This window comes from Rhea pennata, chromosome 22 (assembly GCF_028389875.1).
Source record: "Rhea pennata isolate bPtePen1 chromosome 22, bPtePen1.pri, whole genome shotgun sequence".
Taxonomy (NCBI): Eukaryota; Metazoa; Chordata; class Aves; order Rheiformes; family Rheidae; genus Rhea; species Rhea pennata.
The window spans coordinates 3,488,700-3,506,508 of NC_084684.1; the positions used below are offsets into that span (position 1 = coordinate 3,488,700).

General features: G+C 49.3%; 2 protein-coding genes across 6 annotated transcripts; both read left to right on the forward strand.

Moving 5' to 3' along the window:
• The first annotated feature begins 1,163 nt into the window (after nt 1–1,163).
• On the forward strand, nt 1,164–7,270 carry SRM (spermidine synthase). Of its 2 annotated transcripts, XR_009960557.1 has the most exons (9): nt 1,164–1,327; nt 1,448–1,568; nt 1,644–1,736; nt 2,748–2,901; nt 3,682–3,765; nt 4,096–4,241; nt 5,190–5,312; nt 5,865–6,118; nt 7,228–7,270. XR_009960557.1 is itself a non-coding variant. In XM_062593422.1 (8 exons), exons 1-8 carry the CDS (start codon nt 1,179–1,181, stop codon nt 5,880–5,882), a joined length of 888 nt encoding a protein of 295 aa, XP_062449406.1. In that variant the 5' UTR covers nt 1,164–1,178; the 3' UTR covers nt 5,883–7,270. The 2 variants fall into 2 exon arrangements, 1 of the variants encoding a protein (XP_062449406.1); XM_062593422.1 differs by having other exon boundaries at nt 5,865–7,270.
• A 2,927-nt stretch (nt 7,271–10,197) lies between these two features.
• Nucleotides 10,198–17,701, forward strand: CORT (cortistatin). Of its 4 annotated transcripts, XM_062593425.1 has the most exons (5): nt 10,198–10,386; nt 11,044–11,836; nt 13,081–13,225; nt 14,101–14,196; nt 17,394–17,701. In XM_062593425.1, the coding sequence occupies exons 3-5, from the start codon at nt 13,199–13,201 to the stop codon at nt 17,601–17,603; spliced, it is 333 nt and encodes a 110-aa protein (XP_062449409.1). In that variant the 5' UTR covers nt 10,198–10,386; nt 11,044–11,836; nt 13,081–13,198; the 3' UTR covers nt 17,604–17,701. The 4 variants fall into 4 exon arrangements, with proteins under 4 accessions (XP_062449409.1, XP_062449408.1, XP_062449407.1 ...); XM_062593424.1 differs by lacking the exon at nt 10,198–10,386 and having other exon boundaries at nt 10,706–11,836; XM_062593423.1 differs by lacking the exons at nt 10,198–10,386; nt 11,044–11,836 and having other exon boundaries at nt 12,565–13,225.
• The last annotated feature ends 108 nt before the right edge of the window (nt 17,702–17,809 follow it).

A 17,809-nucleotide genomic window follows, 5' to 3' on the forward strand; every position in this document is an offset into this window, starting at 1 on the left:
GGAATGGAGATTTTAGGTATCTTAGTATGAACACAGCCAATCGATCAAGTAGCATCTTAATGGTAGAATGGAGTCCCTTTCTGCTTGTGAAGTCTGTTTGCATGGCCAACTGTTGGAGAATGTTTTTGAAAAGAGGCAGGTATATGGCACATTTCTTTAGGAGTATTTGCTGGGGTTGCCAATTTCCCTTTTTTTTTCTGCTTTACCACTTCTGATATTTCTGTCACTGAAGAACCAGTTAATCTTCTGAAAGCCCCATTGGATGTAGAGATACTAAGATTTCTGTAGTTCCTTTAACTCCTCTACTTACAAGTCAATGTAACTTTTTCAAGGATGGTCTTAATTTTGATCTCTTTAATTGATTTTTTTAATGAGTTGGAACTTGCTACCATAGGTTTTAAAAGTGTCCTTGATGAAAGTCGGTAGCAAATCCTTGCTTGTTTTATTCACCTGATTGCAGCTATGATTCAGATGAAGTTACAGTGGTAGAATCCCATTGTGTAAGATGATTTTTTTTTCCCCTGTCACACAGGAGTTGTCCAAAACGGTCTTTGCCTTATACTCCGGTTGGAGAAGGGCTCTTGGGGTAACCTCGGTGCGCGTGTTCGGCGCGGGCTCCTGGCAGCCTGGGCCGCGTGTTTTGTAATGCTGCTGAACGCACGCCGGGCCGCAGCACCCTCAGGAGGGAATTTGCTTTCCTAACACCGAACCCTTAAGAGCTCCGAGGGCGACTCTCTTTGGAGTGTACGTGGGTCGGGGCCGTCGGAGGGCTCCAGAGGAGGCTGGCTGTGCTCAGCGGGCTTTCAGACCGCTGCGGAAGAACCGGCGCCGAGGCGGCCTCGAGCGCCCGGCCGCGGCCCCAGGCCCCCCGCTAGGACCCGGGGGACGCCCCGGGGAGGGGAGGGGGGGGGGGGGCGCAGCGGCCCCACGTGGCCCCGCGGCCGCCGGCCGCCCTACCCTGCTAGCGCCGCGTCACGGCCGCTCTCGGCCAATGGGGGCGCGGCCGCGCGGGGCCCGCCAATGGGCGCGCGGCGGCGCGCGGCGGCGGCCGGGGGCGGCGCGGGGCGGCGCGTGGGCGCCTGAGCTGGGCTCCCGCGCCGGCGGCGGCGGGGTCGGGTCGGGCCGGGCCGGGCCGGGCCGGGCGGCGGCGGGGCCGGGGCCGCGGGGCGGCGGCCGGGATGGAGGGCGGCGCGGCGGCGGCGCTGATCCGCGAGGGCTGGTTCCGCGAGACGTGCCGGCTGTGGCCGGGGCAGGCCATGTCGCTGCAGGTGGAGGAGCTGCTGCACCACCAGCGCTCCCGCTACCAGGAGATCCTCGTCTTCCGCAGGTGCGGCGCGGCCGGGGCGGCGGGCGGCCGGGGCGGCGGGGGCGCCGCGCGGGGCGGCGGGGCCCGGCGGCGGCGGGCCTGGCGCGGCCCGGCTCCAACGTGCTTCCCCGCTGTGCCCAGCACCACCTACGGCAACGTGCTGGTCCTGGACGGCGTGATCCAGTGCACGGAGCGCGACGAGTTCTCCTACCAGGAGATGATCGCCAACCTGCCCCTGTGCAGCCACCCCGACCCCCGCAAGGTGAGTGTCCGGGCGGCGGCGGCGGCGGGCCGGCCCGGCGCGGGCCCCCGCTGAGCGCTCGCCTCGCCCCCGCAGGTGCTCATCATCGGCGGCGGCGACGGGGGAGTGCTGCGGGAGGTGGTGAAGCACCCCGCCGTGGAGTCCGTGGTGCAGTGCGAGATCGACGAGGTGCGTGGCGCGACGGGCCCGGGCCTGGCGCCGGCTGCCGCCCGGCGCGGCGGCACCTCCCCGCCGGGGAGGCCGCTACGTGGCAGCTGGCTGCCGTTCCCCTGCGGCTTCTCCCACGCGCGTGCGGCAGCGGCGCCTCCCGCGGGAGGAGGAGAGCCCTGGCTTCGCGGAGGTGCCGCTTTTCCCTCGGGTGACGCAGAGCAGCGCTTCTCCCGCCGGAGGAATGCGGTCCCTTTGCCCAGCGCTCTCCTGCGACCGAAAGCAGGGAATAACCGCGGGTATTTGCTTCTGAGAGCAGGTGGGCTGTCCTCCTCCTCCAGTTGGCTTGCTGTGGCATTGGTGTGTTTTTTTTAGGAAGTTTCACTGTCTGCTGGATAAAGCAGCGTTAGGAAGGAGAAATGCTGCAAGCGAAGTAGGCATGCGTGCCTGGTTTCGAACACGCGTAGTCCCTGCCGGCGCTGGGAAGGTGGTAGCGTTTGGTACAATTCCTGGACCTATGGTAGCGGCTCTCCTACTGCAGCACCTGGCCTGTAGCAGTTTTAAAGAGAAAACTGAATCTTGTGAGGGGTTATAATCATAGGGCAGAGCCAGGGATGTTTTCCACCTTAGATACAGAAACCTGTTGGCACAGTTGTATTTTATAAGAAAGGCTTTAGTTGAGATCACCTCTGCAGCTGGTATGTCTAGGGAAAAGGAGTACAGAGTAGCCTATCTGTAATTAGGTTCTTTTAATTCCTCAGGGACCTTTGAAGCTCCAAATTCCTCTTGTTGAGTTTGGCACAGACAGACCAACAGTGTCACTGAGCCCTGAGGCTATAGGAAAGGGCTGAGTGTAGCTCGTTGGCTGGAAGATGCTGACAGCTCTTGAGAGTCTAGTTAGTGAGTTAGATTGTGCTGAAGGCATGGAAGGAAATGACTCACATGCTGTTCTTTCAGCTGCAGCTGCACAGTAGCTTGAGAAATAGCTCCTTGTAGTCCCCACTGACCCATTTAATGCTCTCTGTGTTGCAGGATGTGATCCAGGTATCTAAGAAATATCTCCCAGGGATGGCAGTAGGCTATTCCAGTGCTAAGCTGACCTTGCACGTGGGAGATGGTTTTGAGTTCATGAAACAAAATCAAGAAGCCTTTGATGTGATTATCACAGACTCATCTGACCCCATGGGTAAGAATTCTGGCTGTGAAAGGGTACTGCTTTCCATGCTTTTCTTCCTTTGCTCTTCTGATTATCTTCTGGAAGTAATGCTAGCCTGCTAGGTCTCCTTTAAAGTCACTGACTTAGCCCTTGTGGTAGAGAAAGGGAAGGATGACAACCAGGAAATTGTATTAGCAAGGCTTCAAACAGCTGTCTGTCAATGCTTCTTTCCTGAGAACCCTACTCCAGTAGCTATTGCTTCTGGCAGCAAGTTGATCCTTGAATCCAATGATCCCCCAGGGGCTACAGAACCACACTGGCAGCTTTGCACATGTGCTCATTAATGAAGCACTAGCTCATATGCTGTTGGTGTGCTGTAGCAAGGTCATTGCATTTCTGAAGAAGAGAACTGAGGCAGAGGGGGGCTAAATTTAGTTATGCTGCCTCATTTCAGGGATCTAACACTGGGTACCTGAGTCAGCTTCTCTTTTGCTATAGGCAACACAGAGAGAAGCATCTCTAAAGGACAGTTCAGAGCAGGAGTTCAGTTTGTACAAATCTTATTGAAGCAAGAGGCAACTGCTAGGACTTTCTCTGGGAAAGTTAATGAGGCTGGGCTTGTTAATGAGGTGTGGGTTGAATCCTAGGCTGAAAACTCTTTGCTGCCAGATTATTTCCATCACTGAAAAGCTATTTGAAATCTCTCTTTTCCAGTATAGTCCTCATACATCCTGGATATTTAGAAAACCTTTAAGAATCTACCTTCTTAGACTCTTTCCTGACATATCTCTCTATTCCCTTTTCTGTCAGGTCCTGCAGAAAGCTTATTCAAAGAATCCTACTACCAGCTGATGAAGACAGCTCTGCGAGAAGATGGGATTCTCTGCTGCCAAGGTGAGGATGCAGTCTTGCCTGGGCAGAGGCTGATGCCGGAACATTGCATGCAAAGTGTGAGGCTCAAAGGAGACTATTTTCCTGGGGAGACATGACCTAGTGAGTGAAATCCAATTCAGCTTCCAGATGTAGGAGTATTTGATCTGTAGTTGTCAACTCATTAACTGCTGGACTATGCTTTGTATAAAATTGGCATCTTTTATCTCCACTTGCCTCTGAATCCACATGAGTTGTGCAGAGCAGGTTTGGACTTGGAACTGCTATTAACCTGGTACAGGCCTGTGCAGAGCAGAGGGGGCAGCTCTCACCTTGCATCCTGTCTCCTTGTAGGTGAGTGCCAGTGGCTGCACCTGGATCTCATTAAGGAGATGCGTCAGTTCTGCAAGTCTCTGTTTCCCGTGGTAGAATACGCCTATTGTACCATCCCCACATATCCCAGCGGGCAGATTGGCTTCATGCTGTGCAGCAAGAACCCGGTAAGTTTCAGGCACCTGAACTGCTGATTTTTGTTCCCTGAAAGCATCTGCGGAGCCTGCCTCGGGCTTCTCCAGGATGTCTCCTACGCAGTCTGTGCTGTGGCACTAAGCTCTGCCTGATCAGAAACCTCTGGGCTTGTGCTGGGCCCAGACACTGACAGCCCAGGTCCACAAAGCTGCAATGCAGCCTGCCTCAATGAAGTGCAGAATCAAGCAGTAATGTAAGCAACTGCTGTAGAAAAGGAAGAGAGTTTTCTTCCTGGTACAGCAAACTTGGAAAAAGGGAGACGAATATCAGTTTCCAAAGCCTGTTCAGGCTTTGGCCTACTGACGCTGGCTGTCGTAAAGTGGGCTAGATGCTTTGGGGCATCTTCCTAGAGCACAAGCCAAACGATGCTCCGTTTCAGAGTGTGGGCTGTTGACCATGAAAAGATCTGTTTCTAGCCACTGAGTAGTGAGGTTAACCTCGTCTCTCTCCCCAGTTCTAGTCCTTGCAACTAGCCTGTAATGCAACTGTCATGTTTAGGGTGACAGGTAACAAACTGTCAGGTTTAGGGAGCCAGCTGCACTGATGCTACTGCTTTTGGCTTGTTGAGGGTACTGGCAGCACGTACTACTCTTGGCTTAACACCAATGTGGATTCTGCTCTGAAGTGTAAAAGCCTTGCTTGTTAGATGCTCAGGCATGGTATGAAAGCTTTGTCTGGCACTGCTCTCATACAGCCTGTCCCAGTACATAGATATCCATGAGTAAGGGGTAGTCACATGAGGCAGGGAGTGTAAACTCAGGCTCTAGCTGTGCAAAATGTGTGACTTCACACTAGCAAAGAAGACCATCCATTTCCTAAGGGTCCTCTTGCTTCTCTGCCATGAATTAGGATGCCCATCCCACAGCCCTTTGCTCATTGTAGCCCAGGTGCTACAATGCTACCTGGCTTCTTTGTTGTAGAACACAAATTTCCGGGAGCCTGTGCAGCAGCTCTCACAGCAACAAGTGGAAGAGAGGAATCTGAAATACTACAATTCTGACATCCATCGAGCAGCTTTCATCCTGCCAGAGTTTGCACGGAAGGTAAGCAAGGCTGTGCTGCTTCTGCTCCCCCATCAAGACTGAGGTGTGACTTTTCTTGGCTAGCAGTATCCAGGGCTGAGGATTTCCTGCAGTCCTAAAGGCTTCTGCAGGCAAGTCAAAGCAGGATAGCATTTTGTATGATACAGCAGAGTATGAATCAGTCTGGGAAGACCGAAGTTCAGTTTGCAGCTACCTTTTGGGCTGGTGTTCCAAGACTGCTGGCAGATCACTTCTACTTCTCTGACTAAAAACAAGTCTAAGAGCCTGCAGAACTAGTGTTTCCCATTGGAAAGCTCCAAAGGTTTTAGGTAAAACTGGATTGTGTTTTCTGTTGTCAATCAGAAAGGATGCTCTGGTGTAGTTCAGTCTGCCTGCTTGAAGGACAGTCTATATTTCTGTATCATTCCTGCATCCAGAAAAGAGAGGCCTGCTCAGAGTGCCCTAGGGTTGAGGACACATGCCACTGTGGTGTTTTGAAGCCAAGTGTCTGCTGAGGACTGGTAGAACGGTGGCAGGTCCATCCTCACACTTCTGTTCTTTGGCTGTCTCCAGGCCCTGAGTGATGTGTGAGACTTGAGAAGCTGCTTTCTCCCTTCAAGCTGGATCCTGAGATCATCAGTGATGTGGTGGGGACTTTCCCAGCAGACTGCAGATTTGCTCCCCACTGTGCAGGATTAACCCTTTGCCAGCCAACATTCCTTTTGATGATGTGTGAAAGATGACGGGGCATAAGCCACATAAGACTATTGAAAAGCTCCAGTGACTTATTGTGTGGGGTCAAAACTGTTCTTTCCAGTGCCGGAAACGTAAGATGTCTTTTCTTCCGTTCTCTTCTCCTCTCCTCTCTACCCCCATTCCATATCCCCTCTCCCTCTTTCCCTCCTCCCCACAGCTGACATGGTATATTTATAACTGACATGCATTTGTGTCTGGCGATCTTCTAAAACTTGGGAGGAGTCCAGAAGTTTCACTAACTTGGCCTTAAACACAGAGAACAAGAGCTTTATGTGAAAAGTTAGCCTGCTCTCTCCCAACGGGAGCTCCCTGCTGCTGAGGTGTTTTAACTGGTAACAGGTCTGAGCCTTCACGTCCCACTGCCTTTCTGTGCCACCTGTACCGCTCTGCAGCACAGCTGGAGAAGTCACAGTGCAAACTGTTGTCATTCACAACAGGTCTCCCTCCAATCCTGATGGAGCAGCAGTATTAAACGTGAGCCAGACAGGCTGGCAGCAAAGTTATGTGGCTTTTTTTTTAATTGGTTGGAAACAGAAGTGCTGAGGTACTAACAGGCTGACTCCTGTTCTTACCCTTGCCATCAGAGTGGTTCAAAAGAAGGTTTATCAATACAGTGATAGGCGCTTTATATATATATAAATATATATATGTATATATATTAAAAAAAAATTAGATCCAATGCCTGCTGTACAGTACTGATGAAGGGGAGTCAGTTGCTCTGACAAGTCTTTGATGTCAATCATGCTGAGATGCCTCAGGCCTGGGTATTTTCTAGTTCTTAAGAGGCGTCATTATTTCCAATGCTGCTCCCAGGCCTGGGTATTTGCTAGTCCTTAAGAGGTGTCATTATTTCCAGTGCTGCTCCTAGAACCCCCAGATGTGTACGTCATTTTTCACTGTACTCTGTTGTGAGATGGATCTGCCTCCACCTCTTCACTTTTGTTTTAAAGACTCCATGCCATGGCAGTGGGTATCTTCCCAGCACAACCACTGCAGTTGTCACTCCATTGCACTCAATTAAACACTCGGCTCTGGTTAAGGTGTCATCAGTGTGGGTCAGTGTGCTTCTTTGGGGGAGGAGGGGGATGGAAATGGAGATCCTGAATGTCTGCTGCGTTTGTCAGAAGACATCCAGGGGCACTCTCTAGGTGGTCTGACTTCCTCTCTCCCTTGTCTCTAGGGATGACAAACATCATCAAAAATAAACTCTGAAGAGTGATCCAGTTGCTTGTACTGTGTTGTAACTTTACTGCGTAACAGCTCCAGCTTCTGCCATCCTCTACACTGCAGAAATCAGTACCCTCTATCCCAGCTATTCTGTAGTCCAAACTGCTTCTGGTCTGGCTTTCCAAGCTATCCTCTTGCTGCCCATCTCCCTACAAGCATCACTTGGGTCCTGTCAATCACTGGCCCCCCTCAGTTGTGCCATCTTTTTCTCTGCAAAAAATTGCTGTGGCTAAGTGGCTCTGTGGGTCCGAGCCCTGCACTGGACTCAAGCTGCTGAACAAGCTGGGAACAGTCGCTAGGTGGCATCAAGAGAAACCAAAAAAAGGCTGGTTGCTCTGAGAGAGACTTTTGGGTCTGGTAAGAGAAAACAAGAAGGAGCGGAGTTTTGCAGTGGTTGGGCTTGAGTTTTGCCATAACTGTGTCATACCTGCGGCACAGCTGAAGAAGCTACTGAGTACCTTCAGCAAGGGACTTCCTTAGTGTCAATTTTCCCTTCTATTTTCTCCCCTTTCTGATGAGACTTACTACTTCACTTTCTCAATTTCCTCTTTTGCTACCAGTATCAGTACAGCTTCTTTGTGGTCTAAAGATATTGCAAAGTGTTGCTAAGTTGCAGAGCTGAGTCTGGATCTCCTTTGTATTCTTGCGTGGGGAATGTTTAACTTCAGCAGAACCAAGATTACATCCCTCTTGCCTCTTAATTGTCTGGGATAACTCTATCTCCTTCCCTTTCTCCCACAGCAACTGATTAGTTAAATCTGTCCTTCTACAGAGGGCTATTTGTGTGTTTACACTGCTCAAGTCTTTATAAAGAACAGACTGGTGCTGTAAGCTGGTTGCAGCTACTTCTGTTTAAATTGCTGTGAACCTGAGCCCCATTCAGCCCTTCATCCTTGACAGAAAACTACCTCTAGCGTGTTCTCCTCTCTCCTGGAAGGGGAATCAAGGCCAGGACTGTAGTCCAGGAAAGCCTTAGAGCAGCTGCCAACTAGTAACAAATTCAAGCCTTCCATCCACCCTGGGTGAGTAGAGCAGTGCCCAGGAGGGAAAGAGCTCCATCAGTCCTGTTACTAACCTCTGTGTAGCCACTTCTTCCTTCTGTTTTCCTGAGCTCTCTCCAAAGCTGTGAGTGGCCCGGGCAATTGCCCAGCAACAGGAGCAGGAAGACGAGGCTGTTTGCCATTCAAATTGCACATGCTCTATCAATGCAATGCTCTATATAGAATTTCTGAGAAATCCCAAATCGCTGTTCTTTATAGGCAGTTTGAAAGGCTTCAGTGCCTTGCAATAGGTAAAGATACAGATCAGTGCCTGAATCTAGTGCTCATTAACAATGCAGCAAAAGTGGGAACAAGAGTTCGTGCATCTATAGCTGGTTCCATATGAGCAGCTCCAAGTACTTTATGACTGCTGAAATCAGTTGCCCCTGTGCTGAGAGCTGCCACAAGGTCTAAATGCTGCTTGAACAGAATTTGGCCTGGCAGTCAGCTGTCAGGCAATTGGGTGTCTGAAGATTGATTATCACTTCCACAGATGTGCGAGGGCTGAGCTGTTATGCTGTGGGATGCTGTAGCACAGGAAGCTGGCATTTCAGAAGAGACTGGCAATTTGGGTTATGCCCAGCAGAACTGACGGGGCCTCGTACATAATTGAGCCTTGAATATTCAAAAGCAATCTTTGCAGTTATCTCTAGGTGTGCAGCTGAAATACTTGAGTCACTCTTTTGGAGTTGTGGCTGGCTTCTGCCCGAGGCTAGTCATGTGAGGCTGTTCATAAGCAAAGATCCACAAAGATGCCATTTGTGTAGACACGCTGCAGTCGTGTTGCAGCAACTCATTGAGCTAGATGTGTGATCAGGGATAGGCCTTGTTGCAAGTATCTTGCAATGCAGTATCAGTCAGAGCTGGCAGAGGCAGGTGAGGGAGCAGAGCCTGATGGGCTTCAGCATACCAACTGTATGGTGCCTTTGGCACCTTTTGAGCCCTAACTGCCCTAACTAACTTAATTTTTAGAACTTCAGAAAACAGCTTAAAATTAAGAGAAATCTCTTGCCTGTATCTCTTGAGTCCTTTTCAGCCAGTTAATTGGCATGTCTTATTCATCTAGAGCTAATGTTATCAAGGCCTGGCTGAATTATTGACAGAGCTTGGCTGGAGCAAGAGACTACTGAGATAAGAGTGATAATTCATCTTTCATCAAAGAGCAGCAGCCTCAACATGCAAACAGTCAAAAAGTAGTAACAACTGCCACCAAGTTCAAGGAAAGGCAAGTTGTTTTGATAAAATAGAAGGTGAAAGGTAGAAGTTTGGACAAAAGCCTGAAGTAGCAGCTGAGGTCCAGACAAGAAGAATCAGACAAAATGTCATTAAAAAGCAAAATGAGAAATTTACCCAAGTTAGATGCTGAGTGGACTAAGTAAAAGCTGTTTTCTGGCCCTGTACTGGAGGGAGTTAAATGCTTTTAAAATATGCAAAAGGTGGGGAATTAGAGCCAGGGAATTTCAATTATGGAACAGTGCTATGTGTAGCAGATAAAGGCAGGAGGGATTATTACAAATGTTAAGGATTTCAGCAGCAGGCCTGTCAAGGACGCCAGCTCTGCGGTGAATAGTTTGAAGGGCCTGTTGTGAAGGAGAGCTGGTCCGGGAGCCTGTCGGCACAAGGGGGGCTGCCCTCTCCTTGGTACTGAAGGGCTGCCGCCGCTCCTCCCCCCAGCCTGCCGCCACTCTCCTCTGGGACATCCCAGCAAGGGAATTTGCTTAACAAAGCTAATTCTGCATGCCAGGAATAAGGGCAAGATGACGTATGTGGTGACCCTGCACATGTTTTGTACCCCTTCAGCTGTAAAAGAGGAATAACTAGAGGCTCGGCCTCTACAGAGCGTGTGAATCTGTGCCTAAGGCTTTCCAAGCGGAGCCGTCTGTTTTGCAGCAGTGACGGTCTCACAGTCGTGTGTGTTAATGTCGCTGGTTGGCTCTTTCTGATTGAATTCCCATACGGTACGGTGCATGTGCAAACCCCCAGGAAATCCACGTGGCAAAAAGCCATTTCCATCCAAGTCTTGTCCAGACAGCCTTGCCACCACAAGTCTGGTGGTCTCAGCTGTAAAGGAGGTCAGTTCATATGTCAGTAAGCAGTTAACACCAGTGTCATCAACCTGCTTCACAGCTTGAAATGCCTCCTACTTGGAGCAAGGCAAAATATTTTTAGTGGAAAATGGAGGTATTTTGAAATAGAAGTGTTTCATAGCAACTAATTGATTTTTTTTTTGAGGAGGATTTTTAGTGGAAAAACAGGAATGTGCAACTTTGCATGCGTGTTTAAATAACAAAAAGCTTTGAACATAGCACCAAAGTGTTATGCTCACTTTCCCTTCATCTTCCTCCAGCCCCTTTGGGGTTGATGGGCAGAGAAGGCAGCACAACTCCCCAAGATCCACCTCCCTAGAGAGCTTTAACAGGCTTGTAGCTGTGCGTGCTCTGACAGCAGCATCCCTGTGGTACTCTCCCTCCTCCCTCCTGCACCTGCTCCAAAGCTCTTACAGAGATGAGTGGGGAACTGCAGGCTCCAGCCCACGCTCAGGCAATCTCTTCCTTCCTTGGGTTCGTTAGAAGATTAGCGCTGATGAAAGCCATGGCTGGAACGGCCACCTGCACGCTTCTCAGAGGCCCGCAGGGAAGGCGATGCTATTACTAAGGGAATACTGCAAGTCTGGCTTGACAAACAAGCTGTGATTTCAGGCTCATGAACAAATTTGTTTCTCCTTCCAGGAAGGCTTGCCACTGACAACTGACTATTTATTTATTTATTGCTTTGCCCTTTGCTACTAAGAGTCCTTAAGGGCAGAGAGAAAGGGCAGTGATGGGAGAGCAAAAGCATTTGAACCCTTCCTTCAGCTGCAATTGAGTTTCTCACCTTTGGGAACTAGACTTTGTTCTGGGAGCGTGGTGCAATTCTACTATGTGCTTCAAGAAAGCATGGTGATCTGACCTCACACCAGGCAAGGAACAGGCAGAAGACAGCAAACATCCAGGCCATAGAGAAAAGCAATTGAGAAGCTACCTCATTCATCAGTCTGGCATTCTGTGCCAGCCATGGCGTTTGCTTTTGTATTCTGGTACTGCTGAGAAAGTACTGAACAGACGACTGAGGAGAGGGCAGCCAGCTCTTCATTCAAAGACCAAACCTGTCCCCCCCGCATATTACTTGTTCACCCTCAATCACAATGAGACAGTGGCTGTTTTACCTGGCTGTGCCAGGATATTCTGCTGTGTTCCTGAACCAATCCTGCATCTCTCTGCTGAAGCCATGCTACGAGCCAAAGTTCTTGTTGTCTAGCCAGGCCTTTTCAAGTCACCCTCTATATGCTGAGCTTCTGTCTGGAGCATGCCCTCCTTTACCAGGCTCCCATGGATATCTTCCCAGCCATGCTGATTTCGGATAGGTCTACTGTAATTGTAAAGTGGCAGACACCCACTCGAGCCATATGTGACTGGACAGAAGAGGGCACCTAGGAGGAAGACTTCTGAAGGGTGAGACAGAAAGTGGTAAGAGGAAATAAAGGTAAGAATTGTCAGAAGTGTTTATTCCTCCAAGGGAAGATCTTAAACTTCCCTGTAGAGCAATGGGCATTTAAGGGTTGGTAAAAGAACAACGAGGCCTGCGTCAAAGGTCAGACAGAGAATAGCAGGAATGAGAAGCAATCCTGGACTTGTGCTCGTATCTTTTCAGTTACTAAAAAGAGCACATTTTATCACCGTAAGGACAGAGACACACAAAGACTGGCCTAGGGGAGAAGCATATGTTATGGCTGCAGTGTGCTGGCCAGCAGGGCCACGGGTTTAATGCTGGCCTGTCTGGGCAGAAACTCTCTCCCAAGCCAACCCCCTCAATAGGTAACTATTATTTTATTACTGCCCTTTAATCCTAGAGTAGACACACTGTTTACATCCCTGTGGATCCCCTAAAAGATGATCTGTGGCTCAGTACATCATCCCTTTCTGGTAGAAGAGCATTGTCCTGCACAACTACAGTCATCCAAACTGCCTCCTGGGATGTTACTTTGTGTTTCTTGCTCTTGTAAGCTCACACATCAAGGCCCCTTTGCATCTCCCCTCCAGGCACACTTGTGACACCACTCACTCAATGAGGCATTACAGAAAACTCTCCATCCAGAAGGCAAAGGACCACACAAACCATATTTAATAAAACAAGCAGTTTGGTTAGACCAGATGGCCCTCAGCATGGAGGCTGCACAGCCTCTGTTGTCTGTCTAGCTTTTGGGCTAATAGGCCCATGAGGTTTAGTTATGCCTCATAAGCAACAGTACAGGATTCAACTCCTGCCTGCCTGTCAGCCCAGCCACATCTCACACTCACAGGTACATACCCTTCGTTTCTCTTAAGCAATCGATCGCTTTCTCCATTTGCTATCTTTCCACTTTGACATCTGCTCAAGCAAATTGGCTCTGTGGGTCAGTTAGCAAGTCCCTGTGATTTGTTTACTCGCTAGAGCCTAGTACTTAACTGCTGTGTCTCAAGCCCCAGACAGGCTGGAAAGTGTCTGACAGAATGTATTATGAAGGTAATAGCGCACATTCTCATAAACTAGCAAGATCAATTTAAAAGGAAACAGGTAAGGTTTCATCTGAAATCCATGTGTGGAAGCTGGCTTTCACAACAGTGGAGTAAAAGCCATGCGGTTACAACGTTTACTGATGATTTCTACAATCCAGAAATTTCTGGATTGCTACCATTCCCAAGAAGTCCACGTCACTCAAAAAAGTTCTTTTTCTTTGTATCTTTCAGTGAGGGAACCAGTGTTTCTTTTAAAGCATGCCAGAAGAGACAGCATCTTTTGTTTCTGCGCACACAGAGTGGTGTAACTGGCATTAGGAACTGGATTACTCGAAGGGAAAGATTGATCATGCTGCTTCCAGGAACTGTGATGCTGGTAAGGGGCAGGAATGGGGAACAGGCTTTTCTGCCTTCTGGTTTTAGTTCTGCCACAGCATCCTCTTGGCCAGATCAGCTCCCTGTGTTTTTGTATGTATTAAATAAGGATAAAGATTTATCTTTTGACTATGGGGGTTGGTTGTTATGGTCAGAGGAGGACTTGCTCTTAGCTGTGTGCACCTGGAGAACGGTTTGGTGGCAAGAGAGAGATTATATTACTGCATAGCTGAAGTATGCTCTGCTGTATTCTCCGCACCCTGTAGCTGCCTGTATCCCCATGTTACCATACTGGGAAAGCCAGGCAAATTGGAATTCCACAGTGAGATGCCTCATTTGAAGCAGAGATCCAGATCCAAAAACCCCTCATCTCTGGAGCTGTTTGGATACAAAGGCTGAGGGTCTAAGCCTATATCTAAGTATTGGTGGCCAGAAGTCTTGCATCATTCCTCTAAATCTTTCAGTATTGGCTAGAGGTTTGTGCAAACTGGTAGCCTGTTCTGGCCAACATTATGTTCCCCAGAAGAATTCAGCTAACTAAGAGAGGCACAGATAGCGCCTACAATTTCTCAGGGTGAAGAGACAGCATGTTACTGGAGAATCCCAAGCCCTCGCTTCCCTCAGGCTCTGCAGGTCTGGCACATGGAAAGCCCAGAGGCACTGAAGTATCCCACTCAAGCAGCCAAGTGTTAACAACCTCTCCAAAGTCTAATTTGCCTTTGATATAGACTTAATTGTCTGCGTCACCCACTGGGCTAGGGGGAGGGCTATAAAAGGGGCTGCAGCCATTGTCTGAGGCAGAAGAGAGCCCAGAAACAGCTCCCTCTCCCAGTCTTCCTAATTGAGCACAGTAGTCACAGCCTGTACATCATGCAGCTGGTGGCCAGCCTGGTGTCCGTTCTGCTGCTGGTGTGGAGCGTGAGAGCCACTGCACTGCCCGGAGAGGAGAGGCTCGCATTACAGAACAGTAGGGTGAGTATAACGCGCCCTGTGCAGGAGCTGGGTGGGACAGGAGCATGCAGGAGCAGGCTGGAGCCAGGGAAGAGCAGAAAAGGCAACTGGGCATTACCTGATGCAACCACTTTTATCTCTATATTGCAAGGCACTACAGCTTCCAGTGCTCCTGAAGCAAGAGCTATTACTACACCTTATGAGATGTTTTTTTTAGGAAAGGTACCAGGGCAGACTCCCGTGAGCTGCAAAAGTGAAGTCTGAGCTAAGCAAAAACTGGCAAAGAAGAGAAAAGAGCAGACAGGAGAAGGGGAAAATAAGGTTGCTGAAAGAGTATAGTGTGAGAGAATAAAGCACAGTACCAGGGAGAGAGAGAAGGGAAAAGATGTGTAATTGGTAAAATGATCAAGGGAGATGATATTTTAAATAGGACCCATGGGAAGGACAAATGTTTAAAAGATGGGCTCGGTAGGAAAGTAACAGAGGAATAATAAATGAAGTAATTATATCAGAATAAAATTGCTTTTTCCAGAGTGGTATTCACAAGGGGAGTTATACTGACATAGTTCTGCTAGAATAATTACACTCTGGACCAGCACAGCTCTTTGCAGTGGCAGAACTTACTATAGCAATATAATTATCCTACCAACTGGCAAAACTGCAATTTGCAATAGCTACAGCACTATAATAACTTTGTTTTGCTGGACTATTTCCCCAAGAGGCCAGAGGGGTAGGAAGGAATACCGTAACATAATCACAAGAAAACACCCTGTGCCATTTGCCCCACCATTTTCCTCACCTGCTTGCTCCTTGCCATCCATTAGATCCTCTGAGCTGTGGTTAGTTGTGAGGCTCTGCCAGTCTGGTTCATTGCTATATCCGTAACGTTGCTGTTATTTCAGTCCTGCACAGGAGCTACCCAGAGAAGTGAAGGATCCCAGTGTTGGTCTCAAAGACTCTAACTTCTCTTTTGTGCATATCCATATCATTCTTTCCGTCTCCACATCGGCACCAGCTCATCCATCAGTCCTTATTGCTTTAGGAATGGGCTCACATCCCATTAACAACAAAACTGACTGCAAGAAAGAAACGTGCACAGTGTGAGGTACGAGGGATAGCATTCGGCTAGAGATCAGGGCTTCTGCAGCTGGCTGAGATTAACCCTTCTGGGGATAACTGTAGACTTTCAGCTGTAGATTCTTAAAATAACAAACCCAATACTTAAAAAATGAACTCTTTCTGAGAAGTGTGTGCTGCTGGAAAAAAAATAAGTTCTGTGGAACAAGTCAGTAAGTAAGGCTTTAGTAAAAATGAAAATAATGCCTCCAGTATCTATTAAAATAGATATAATGATTCTCTTTAAAGCATTTTACAAAATGATACTGATGAATATACTGATGAATCAATATTTACAGTCGCCATTGCTGCAACTCAGACAAATCTCTTAAGTGAGAAGTATGCCAGGATTCTACGTATAAGCTATCACAAAATGTGTAAAAATGCAAAAGAAGGATGTGTGCAATCTGACGTGCTGGTAGTACAGTGAATTGAGCACAACCTCAAGGGGTGCCCACAACCCACCAGTGCTAAAGTCTTGGTCTCTTGCAACTCAGAAACAGCTATCAGAAAAAAAAAAAAAAAAAGATGTTAGCAATGGATTAGCACAGGGGAAGACTGGAAGAGCTGCTTACTTCCACTAATAACCACAACTGATCATGTGTAAGGAATATCCTCTAACAGCAGGCTGAGCTTTTCCTTCCCTCCTCTGAGTCTGAAGCAGTCAGTTCATCTCCTGAGAGTTTTAGTACAGCTATTTAATTTCTTTTTACTGAGGATCTGAATCTTTAGCAGATGGCTCTAACGTCACAGGGCTCATCTGTAGCAGATATTTAAAAACATAGGGCTTACAGCTAGGAAAGAAGCTCATGAGGAAGGCGTGACCCAGGAGATGTGTTCAGCTGGGTTCTCCTCCCTATCTCCCTATGGCTCAGACATTTCTGTACTTGCTGCATGGGAGTGGGAATCAGGATGAATGCAGGGTGGGTTTTATCTTTACTTCCACTACAGGCATAGCATCTAACTCCTCTATGCCTCAGTTTCCGCTGCTTGGAAATAGGGTAAGTAATTAGTGCTAAGGAAATGCTTCCAAGATACCATAAACATTCTGTCAAGGGAACCCAGGATAACTGCTGCTACCTGTATTAAGCCATTTTTTGAGTTGCTCACCAAGCAGTCCTTAGTAAATGAACCTGTCAGTACCAGGGTGGACAGAACCAGTGGGCAGACAGAATGATCCTGGCAGTAAACATGGTATTTCTGAGAATTTACACAAAAATTTGCTTCAAAGTTCCCCATCCATGTGGGAAACGGGATCTGTTCCTGCCAGACTCCCTATCCAGATGCTCCAGTACCAGCTGTCTCTGCCAATGAGTTGCAATGAGCAGGAATATTCAGGCAAGAGGCTATTGCTCAGATTTGCTTGATACGAAGTTAAGAGAACCGTAACTCACAGTTCTTGTTACGGACGGAAATGCCTCAAGCCCAGAACACAGTGCTCTTGCTGAAACTGCTCTTACAAAGGGATGGAGCTGAGCAACTCCTCTTCCATTCTGCCTTCCCCCAAATTCAGGTTATTGCCCCAACTTCTTGAAATAAAAGCTGTTTCTACAGATAAATATTTAAATTTTAGGTATTTGCGGCTTCTCCCCCTCCCCTCAGCACAGCCCTCTCCTCGTTGCATGCAACTCTCAGCATTTTACAGGGGGCTGCAGTCTCAGATACGCTTCATTTAGTAACACACGGGACTCCCTGCCTCTTCCCTGACCTTCCCAAATGGGAGCAGGGGCTTTCCAGGAGAGATGGCAGCTTGGCATTCACTGAAACTTATTTACTGCAGGCAGCTATGGATTTTGCAGCTAATTTACGCCCGTTAGCAGCTCTTTTCCAGCTATGATAACGCACATATGCCTTTCTCCACCCAGCTGGCTGGGCAAGGAACAGTAGATGGGAGGTGCAAGCTGGGTAGCCACAAATTCCTTAGTGCCACTCTGCTCTGCCTTATTTATTCCTCATTTCCCCCATTGGCAAGGCAGGGGTAATTACGTGGTGAGATTTAACCAGCCGTTATGCTCTGCAAGGCCTAGTCGCAGGTGCTTCCCTGCAGCCCCCAAAGCAGCGGGCTCTCACCTCCTGCCTTTCCCGCTGCTCTCTGCCCGCAGGAGCAGACCAGGGTGCGGAAAGACGCCCTCCTGAAGATGCTGGCGGACCTGCTGGAGGACGCGGGGCACGAGGCCGCCTCCCCGGACTTCGAAGAGGAGGGCAAGCTCGAGGAGGAGCGGGCCGCGCTGGGGCGGCTAGCCCAGCTGTCGCAGCGGGACCGCAAGGCGCCCTGCAAAAACTTCTTCTGGAAAACCTTCACCTCCTGCTAGCCCCCGGCCTCGCCACGGCGCCTGGGCATGGCGCCCGGGCTGCCGGCGCCCCCCGGCTCTCCCCGCGTGTTCCCCCACCCCCGGAATAAAGCATGGCGCCTCCGGGCTTGTGTCCGCCTCTCCGTGCCCCAGGAGGGGCGGCGCCGCGCGGGCTCCGGGGCGGGGCTCGCGGGGGGCGGGAGGAGCCGTTGGGACCGTTGGGACCG

What these genes read in the sequence shown, in the direction of transcription:
- SRM (XM_062593422.1), top strand. Translation starts at nt 1,179, where the DNA reads ATGGAGGGCGGCGCGGCGGCGGCGCTGATCCGCGAGGGCTGGTTCCGC. An exon ending in TGGGATTCTCTGCTGCCAAG is followed by an intron (nt 3,766 to 4,095) that starts GTGAGGATGCAG and finishes GTCTCCTTGTAG; the next exon opens with GTGAGTGCCAGTGGCTGCAC. An exon ending in TGCTGTGCAGCAAGAACCCG is followed by an intron (nt 4,242 to 5,189) that starts GTAAGTTTCAGG and finishes TCTTTGTTGTAG; the next exon opens with AACACAAATTTCCGGGAGCC.
- CORT (XM_062593423.1), top strand. Translation starts at nt 12,929, where the DNA reads ATGTGTGGAAGCTGGCTTTCACAACAGTGGAGTAAAAGCCATGCGGTT. An exon ending in TTCCAGGAACTGTGATGCTG is followed by an intron (nt 13,226 to 14,100) that starts GTAAGGGGCAGG and finishes TACATCATGCAG; the next exon opens with CTGGTGGCCAGCCTGGTGTC. An exon ending in TCGCATTACAGAACAGTAGG is followed by an intron (nt 14,197 to 17,393) that starts GTGAGTATAACG and finishes CTCTGCCCGCAG; the next exon opens with GAGCAGACCAGGGTGCGGAA.